The 8,894-nt window shown below is 54.4% G+C and overlaps 2 protein-coding genes across 2 annotated transcripts; one reads left to right on the top strand and one right to left on the bottom strand.

The window, feature by feature from the left end:
• The first annotated feature begins 600 nt into the window (after positions 1–600).
• Positions 601–3,353, top strand: PITX3 (paired like homeodomain 3). Its single transcript, XM_022569523.3, has 3 exons — positions 601–1,778; positions 1,951–2,153; positions 2,711–3,353. The coding sequence occupies exons 1-3, from the start codon at positions 1,661–1,663 to the stop codon at positions 3,296–3,298; spliced, it is 909 nt and encodes a 302-aa protein (XP_022425231.1). The 5' UTR covers positions 601–1,660; the 3' UTR covers positions 3,299–3,353.
• Positions 3,265–7,782, bottom strand: ELOVL3 (ELOVL fatty acid elongase 3). The gene is given in 5 exon segments (XM_089897290.1): positions 3,265–4,973; positions 5,233–5,334; positions 5,337–5,383; positions 6,023–6,154; positions 7,085–7,782. Coding segments are annotated over 5 exon segments (810 nt in total). The 5' UTR covers positions 7,186–7,782; the 3' UTR covers positions 3,265–4,545.
• Between the last annotated feature and the right edge of the window lie 1,112 nt (positions 7,783–8,894).

Here is an 8,894-nt window from a genome sequence, read left to right as displayed (position 1 = left end):
GAGCAGCCCCATCCCTGGCCTGACTTCTCTCCTTCCTTCCCGGGGTTCCATTCAGCCCTGCTTCTCCAACCCTAGGAGAGGGTCCAAGGTCTAGTCCTCTCTGCCTGTGGAAAGAACAGGGACTGTTTCTCAACCTCCTGCCTTGACCTCTGACCCATCCCCAATCTAGCTTGAGAGGTGGAGAGGTGGGGGGACAGCTGTCATCTCTGAGCTGGTTGAAGGGGGCATTACCATGTGCAAATACAGGCCGCTGCCCATCTGTGCCTCCCTGAGAAAGGCTCCTAATAAATTCAGAGCAGCCAAGTGACACACGTCTCAATCTAGGCTAATCCTCCACATTAATGCCACCTTGCACAGCCTGCATTAAGTCCCTGTTAATGGGGAGGCAGATGGACCCCTCCTACCCAGCTTTTCATCCCTGTGTCTCTGTCCCCAGACTCCTTTGGTTCTCCTCTGACCAAGAGGCATCTGGAGTCTTGAGCCCCACTAGTGCCCTTTTCCCTTCCCCCCACCAGAGGGGGCCTGGGAGAGCCAGAAGGAAAGGGGACCCTGCAGGGGAGACTCGGAGGGGGACCCAGGCAGGCTCCTGGGTAATGTCAGGTAAGGTTTGGCATAGGGAGTAAGGGTAGGAAGGGGGTTTTAAGAAGCCCACATCCACAGCCTGGGGCGTGACAGTGGTGACTGGTAGGGTGCAGTGTGTGTCTGGGCAGGTATAGAAGCAGAGAGTGATTTTCAAACTCGTTTTTGATCAAGGAAGACTTTCTTCAAATGAAATCTCTCCAGAAAGCATAAACAAAACAGACAAAAGCAGGGCTGCCCTAGTTGAAGTAGACCCGAGTAAGATCAGGCTAGATCTCTATCCCTGAGGTTAGCCCTAAGTTCCAGTCCCTGAGGGGGTTTGTGAGGAGGGCCCCAAAGAACACAGTCTGAAAAAGCAAACAAAGAGAAGCAGTTTAGGAATCTCCCAGACCTGGTTCAGATCCCAGCTCCACTGCTTACAAGCTCTTTAACCTTAATCATTACTTCAAGTCTCAGTTTCCTCACCTAAAAAAGGGTGATCATACCTAATATTGATGCATTCTTGTGAGGGGAGAGATAATGAGGTGAAGACACATAGTAAGTACTCATAAATGATAGCAGTGATTCTCCTTATGGGAGACATATCAGGCCTGGTTCAAAATCAAATCTGTCCCACTGGAGAGTGAATAACACAGGTTCAGACTGCGTCTCAGGTGTGACTGGCTGAGAGGCATGTTTGAGTTTAAGGGGATATTGGGCACTCGTGTGAGAGGGAATTTAATTTTTGAGTATGTGGTGTATGGTGTGTGGTGTGCAACAGTGTGGTTTTCATTAATTCAATAAATATCTGTTGAACACCAACAGTGCACCAGGCAGGGTTTTAGGTGCCCAACACTGAAGAAATCAAAGTCTAGTGTGTATAACTGTGTATAAAATCTCTTGAGTATACACCTCTCCCCGCCTTAGGCTGCTGTTTCACCATTCTATCCTAGGGCACCCTACACAGGGGTAGCTTTATGTCGGTGGCAGAGAAAAGGGGCAGAGAACTAGTGGGGAAACACTACTGGGAACCGGATAACCCGGAGATTTTCTTCCCATTAACCAGGTCTGTGTCTTCGCTTCCCTCCAGAGTCCTCCCCCCATGGAGTTCGGCCTGCTCAGCGAGGCAGAGGCCCGGAGCCCCGCCCTCTCGCTGTCAGATGCGGGCACCCCCCACCCCCCAATCCCGGAACACGGCTGCAAGGGCCAAGAGCACAGCGGTGAGCGCGCCACCTTCTGGGGGTGGGGGAAATAACAGCTCCATCCCTAACGAGGGTGGGACCCGGGAGTGCAAGCCCAGGTGGGAGTGAGGGGCCCCGCCGAGGAAGTCCCCGAGCCCGGGAATCCGCACAGGCAAGAACGCGCTGTGACCGACCCCACCCCGGCCCCTAGACTCGGAGAAGGCCTCAGTTTCGCTGCCCGGCGGCTCCCCCGAAGACAGCTCGCTGAAGAAGAAGCAGAGGCGGCAGCGCACGCACTTCACTAGCCAGCAGCTGCAGGAGCTGGAGGCGACCTTCCAGAGGAACCGCTACCCCGACATGAGTACGCGGGAAGAGATCGCCGTGTGGACCAACCTCACCGAGGCCCGCGTGCGGGTACGCCGCCCCCCACCCCCAGAGCCGCCCCCCTCACTCCATCCCGGGCCTCCCTCTCGCGGGCCGCTCAGCAAGTAGCTTCGGAACCAGCATCCTGTAGTTCTGCCCTGCCTGCCCCATCCTCGGACCCAACACCCGACGTACCCCGGCCCCGGCCCCTGCCCGCACGGCCTTCTTTCCGCCAGGCTCCAATCTCTGCTCTTCCTGCACCCTTTCACTCCAGACGGTGCGCTCCCTCTCCCCGGCACTGTCTCTGGTTCTCCTCTTCACCTCTCCTAGACCCGATCCTGCTGCCCACCCCCGCAGCCCTGTCGCCTCCGACTCAGTTCTGCGGCAGGCTGTTTCTTTCTCAGCCCGCTGACTCCGTGAGCTCTTCCCTCACCCCGACCGGCTGCTCCACCACCCCATTCCCGTTTCTGGGGTGGTTATGCTCCACCACCTCCTCTCGCTTATGCTCCGCCCGGCCCCGGACCCCGCTTGGTCCCCTGCCTGGGCGACCCCACCCACCAGCCAACTGCGAGGGCCGGGCCCTGACAGCCTTTCTCCCACGCCCACAGGTGTGGTTCAAGAACCGGCGCGCCAAGTGGCGAAAGCGCGAGCGCAGTCAGCAGGCGGAGCTGTGCAAGGGCGGCTTCGCGGCGCCGCTCGGGGGGCTGGTGCCGCCCTACGAGGAGGTGTACCCCGGCTACTCGTACGGCAATTGGCCACCCAAGGCGCTGGGACCGCCGCTCTCAGCCAAGACCTTCCCGTTCGCCTTCAACTCGGTCAACGTGGGGCCTCTGGCTTCACAGCCTGTTTTCTCGCCACCCAGCTCCATCGCCGCCTCCATGGTCCCCTCGGCCGCGACTGCCCCGGGCACTGTGCCAGGGCCCGGGGCCCTGCAGGGCCTAGGTGGGGGGCCCCCCGGGCTGGCTCCGGCCGCAGTGTCCTCCGGGGCAGTATCCTGCCCTTACGCCTCGGCCGCCGCAGCCGCAGCAGCAGCCGCCTCCTCCCCCTACGTATATCGGGACCCGTGTAACTCGAGTCTGGCCAGCCTGAGGCTCAAGGCCAAACAGCACGCCACTTTCAGCTACCCCGCCGTGCCCGGGCCGCCCCCGGCCGCCAACCTCAGTCCATGCCAGTACGCAGTGGAACGGCCTGTGTGAATGGCCCCGCCCGTCGATCATCCCTGAGGGCGGGGGCGATAATTTACGGCCTCTACGGACTGGGGTCGTCTTGCCTGGCTTGCCCCCGCCCCAGGGTCTGAGAGGGGTGCTGGGGCAGTCGGGCTTGGGGAGGCGGCCGGCTCAGGAGAGAGCCTTCTCCCTCCCAGGCCTGAGGGGTGGACTGGGCCCTTAGTCCGCGCCCCTGGAACTGAGGCCAGGAACAGGGACCAGTTCCCCGGAGGGCCAACTCACCCTTGGTCCACCCCGCCTTCTCCAGACTCCCCTTCCCCGGTTTTCAAAGATAAATGAAATAAACGTGCGCGGACTGTCAAAGGCCTGATGATTCAGAGTTGCGGTTGAGCCTTCTCCCCTTATCCTTCCCCATGTCTAAAGGAGAGCTGGGTGTACAGGAAACAAGATAGGGGTCCAGGCTTCTAGGGCTTCAGTCCTCCCCAGGCCACCATCACCAAGACGGGGAAGCCTGGGGATTCCTGGAGCTGAGCGGCGCACGCATGCGTGCGTGCGTGTGTAGGTGTGTATGGCTTGGACAAAGCTGGTACTGCAGCGCCACCTCGTGGTCTCATGGAGGATAACTGGAAGGTCTGATCTCGAATGCTTACTTAAAGATGTCAATTCTGCAGCTTAGGAAGCCTATGACTTTAGAAAAAGTTACTCCACCTTTCTGCAGCTGTTTCTCACTGTTCCTATGAGGGGCTTGGGCCTCTAACAGCAATAAACTTCTGGTCTGTAACAGACATTTATTAAGTGCCTACCAGGCCTAGTATTCTTATTGAGTGTCTGTGTGTGACTCATCCTTCCACACACCACACCCTCTTAAGCTTCTCACCCACTGCCAGCAGCCCTCCTCCATCACAGCAGTCCCCTTCATCCTCAAAATCCCCAAACCCCAAAAACCTTGTTGAAATCTTTAATTTAAAAAATAGAGCAAGAAGAAGAAAGATTTCTGGAAATATAGATCACTCAGCTCTGGGGAGCCTCTTCAGTCCCACTCCATCCCAGGGACTGTTTGGCCTTCACATTAAAAACAGAAACAGCAAAGTACTAGATCACACCCCCACCCCAGGGGTGACACTTCTTGACTGTCATAACCTCCTGCCACCTTGGGGTACACATCCCGTGGGGAAACCATGCAGAAAAGGCATCCTAATTATCTTCCCAAACCTAAGCTCAGCCCCTCAATGCCCTGGGGAGGAGAGAGCTCGGGGCTCCTTCTTTTCTCCAACCCTTCACTGGCTCTTGGTCTTGGCCTTGACCTTGGTAATTACATAGTTTTGGTGGAAGAACTGGACAAAGAGGAGGAAATAGGTTGTATACAAGATGAAGGACCAGAAGAGGTGTTCCTTTGTTGTATGGCATCCCTGTTCCTGTCTCCAGACGTAAGTCAGGATACCGACAGTAGCTCCCATAAACATCTGCAGGATTTGCAGGCTGGTGACGAGCATGGGAAACCACCTGGGGGGCTTTACTTTGGCAGCCTTCAGAGTATAGTAGGTGTACATGATGGCATGTACACCGTAGTTCATGGTCATGAACCAGCCGCCTGCAGCCACCTTGTTCTTGTATCCAAAGCTCTTGTACACTAGCTCTGTGCTGTGGTGGTACCAGTGCACAAAGATGAGTGGCCATTTATACAGGATGATGAAGGCCGTGTCTCCTGGGAGATGGGGAGTCATAGCTGGCATACCACCCAGTGTTGGGACCACCCTCCGCACTGGACGTGGGGGCATATGGGGAATTGTCAGGGCAGGGAGAGGGGTTTTTGTGGCAGAGAATCTAAGGAGGGGCTTGGGTGAGAGGTGTTGTTAGGACCCAGGGGTGGGGAAGGGACTTTCCAATGTGATGGGTAAGGCGGAGGGGCCCTGAGGAGGGGTGCAGTTGACTGGACACCAGAGAGACGAAGCCTTGCCACTCACCAAGTTCAATGATCTTGCTGAGAACAAAGAGGCAGGATCAGAATTTGATTATGGGATTATCGGTGAAGATGAAGAAGCATACAGTTTTCTTTAGGCTCCCCTAAGTAGCACAGTCCCCGTATAGCCCCATGTCCTCACTGCCCCAAGGATACTGAAATGGGACAGAGGAAAAGGGTGTAAGGGTCATTCCCAGGCATCAATCCACGCTTCGCCTGGTCAAATTCCACCACCTCCCCCCGCTCCACAGGGGATGGGTCACAGCTTCTGAGATCCTGTGGCCAACCTGGTAGAGCCAACCAGTAATCTAGAAGACATGAAGGCTAGGGAAGGACCAGGGAGTGCTGGAGGTTGGGACTGAAAGTTGAATTAGGGAATAGGGCTCATGGGATGGGAGGAAATGGGTGGCAGGATGGGGGGTGATCGAAGGAGTTTGGGGGGGCGGAATATGGGAAGAAGGGGCTGGGGAAGTTATTGGGAGGTCTTGGGATAGGGTATTAGATGCAGAGAGTATTAGAGGCTGGGGAAAATGTTGGAAGTACCAAGACTCCATGAGCACAAGAGGACTTGTGAGAGAGAGCAGAGACGGCCAGTTCCGGGACTGGAGAGGGAAAACAGGGGAATATGGGAGGAGGGTGGAACCTGAGGAGAGAGTTAGAGCTGAGAGAATGGGATAGGAAGAGAGTTAGGGGGCAAAACTTGGGGAGTTGATACAATTGAGGTTTCTAGAAAGTTTTTAGGGATAGAATGTGGGTCTAGGGTCTATAAGATGGGTTGTGGGGGGGGGTCTTACCTGAAGATTGCAAGGCAGAATGACCAAAGGATGAGAGGTCCCTGCAGGTTGAAGCCCTTCCGTGCCTTCATGTAGTTCTGCCCCACAAAGATGAGCAGCAGGTAGATCAGAGCTATGGTGAATGAGGTTGCCCTGGCAGGCAGAAGGGAGAGGGGATGGGCTTATGGGTAGGTGCTGGTTAGAGGAATGCCCACTCATATCCCCAGGTGAGTGCTCTGGGTTGGAGTCCTACTTCTGCCATTTACTAGCTGTGTGACACTGGAAAAACTACTTAGTTTTCTGAGCATTAGTATTCCCCTTATTTTGTGAGAGGGGAATACCACTCCTCTCCTGACAGTGTTAATATATACAAAGTACCTAGCACAGGGCAGGGGCTATGTCCAAGGTTTCTGTGATTACTGCTCTCTCAATGGGGTTGGGAGACGGTGACAGCTGCTGACCCATGCCTAGAAGCAACCCAGGACTGTGGTGTAAGAAGAATGTGGCAACAGCTTCTGCCTGGTTGGGTCATGACAAATTGGAGCACAAAGTCAACCCACAAACACCTCTGAGGAGCTCTTAGGCAAAGCCCGAGGAAATTTTGGAAGAGTATCTAGATTTTGTCTCCTTCTCCACAGCAGGGATGATGGAGCATTTGAGGAACAAGATGATAACTGTGAAGGGAAGGCTGTCCCCAGGTACCAGCACTATGCACGCATGCGCACACTTATAGTCATCTATAAGGTGGGTGCGAAGTAGGAGTTCAGATCAACTCCATTCTTCAGAGACCAGTTCTCACTACACTCTTTCCTCTTGGTTTCTGTCTCCTCCCACATTCCTCACCCCATCCTCTTATTTCTGCCTTCCTTTCTTCCAGACCTAACCTCTCTGAGGTGCCACACTACCTGCACCTTGGACAACGGGTACGTGAAGCCAGTACTGGGGAGCCCGATACCTTTGCTCTTTAGCAAAATCACTGTGGGTATTCTGTGTATCGCCCTCCCCCTCTTCCGCCAATACCCCCAAATAGCAGTCATCAGAGTTGGGCCCCTGACACGGCTCTTCCCCTTCTCCAGGTCTCACCAGTACTCCTCCAAAACGGGCCTTATGTCCTGGAACAGCTCGAAGTTGTAGGGCTGGAACATCTGCTCTACTTCATCTGAGACATTCATGGCTGTGACCATTTCATTCTGTAGATGCTGAGCTCGGGAGCTTAGGGAGCTGGACGAGAGTTAGGGGACCGAGGATGGAGCGAACCTTGGGGCAGGACTGACCAGACCCAGAACCCAAGGTACTACGCGGCAAGCCGAAGAGCGTCAGATCCAGGCACGTGCGCTGCAGTCCAGCCGGCTTCCACCACCACCGCCGCCAATGCGGTATATAACGCGGAATTGTCAAGCAGCAGGCCTCGGAGGCTCGCGGCCCCTCCCTGCGCCCGGCCATTATCCAATCTCGACCAAGATACGCCCCTGTCCCACCCCTGGGCCGCAGCCCGCTCTCTGATTGGTCATTCAATGGATGAGGCTCCCCCCCCCCAGAAGCCTCGCACTACAGTTGGCCTTCGCCACGCCCACCTTCCCATCTTTTTCTCCCGGCAACACTTCCACTCCCACCTGTTTGGCTTAGCCATTGTGGCCTTGCTAGTTACCGAGACAGGCCAGGCTTCCCCTGGCACTGCCGACTATAACTTTGGCTTCAGTTTGCTTTAATCCTGACCTACCTGGCAGTGAACAGAGAATGGAGGTGTCCTCAGTCTCTGGTGCCAGACATAGGGGTGTCAGTTTCCCACCTCCCCAAGACGCTGGGAAAACCAGGCCTGGGATGAGGCTGGGTCAGGCTGGGGAAGGAGCAGCAAAGAGCCCCTCCCGTAGTCCCACCTGCCTCCCTCATGTCTGTAGTTGTGGGTGGGAGGGAGATGAATTATAATGAGTTTTATTGTGGAGGTAGTTGATGTTTGTTGAGGCTGTTGTGGTTTCTTTACAGTTTCCTGAATTCCTGAACTGCTCCAGCCTGACACCCAGTAATAACCCTGGGGAGGGAATGGGGTCACCCTCTGGGCTTCTGGGATTATTGTCTTCAGGTTTACTGGAGACCTCCTGCGATTTATAGAAGAGGAGATGCAGTGCATCTCCCAGTGTCCTGCGTTCACCCCTAGTCTGTGCTTATCTAATCAAATCTACTTTTTCCTTGCCTGTATACCCAGCCCCAAGCAAATAAATATTTTAAAACTTTTAAGGCCTTATTTATTTCTCTCCTAGTCTTTATGAGAGTGAGGGAGAAATACAAGGCTTGAAGGCAGTTTGAGATAAGATGGAGATTTGCAAAACAAATGCTAAGATAATTAAATATAAAATATTTAAAACCACAAAGCTGCTATAAATGGCTATGTGCAGTAAAGCCCACAGGCTCTGTAGCCAGAGGACCCAGGTAGGAATTCCAGCTCCACTTCTCAGCTACTGTCTGAGCTGAGGGTGGAGTGAGAAGTCCTGCCCATGCTATCTAAATGACTCTCAAGTGCATCCCTTTGTCTCTGTTCCTCATCACTTCTCACCTGGTTACTACAGCCACTACCTTAGTCACAATAACTGGTTGCACCACCACCTTCTCTAATATAGTGCTTTCTATTGCATTAGAATCAAAAAAGAATACCCAAACCTGGCTGATCATAGCATTCCTGAGCCCCAACCCCAGAGCCTCTGACCCAGTATGTGGTCTCGGACCATTCTTTGAAAACCACCACTTTCTGTCCTTTCAGCCAAAAGAGGGTTCTCAAACGTAAATTGGATCAAGCTGCTTTCCTGCTTAAAAACTTACTGGCTCTCGATTGCTTCACACATAGCCTGACACTCAGAAGGTGATCAGCACATGTTTGATGGATCAATGAACAAATGAA

The sequence above is a fragment of the Delphinapterus leucas genome, chromosome 16, assembly GCF_059928025.1.
Source record: "Delphinapterus leucas isolate spDelLeu-1000000601 "Yukka" chromosome 16, BTC_Dleu_Yukka2, whole genome shotgun sequence".
In the NCBI taxonomy this organism is placed as follows: Eukaryota; Metazoa; Chordata; class Mammalia; order Artiodactyla; family Monodontidae; genus Delphinapterus; species Delphinapterus leucas.
Note: the sequence above shows the minus strand (reverse complement) of the source record. Positions and strands in the feature narration are given on the sequence as shown.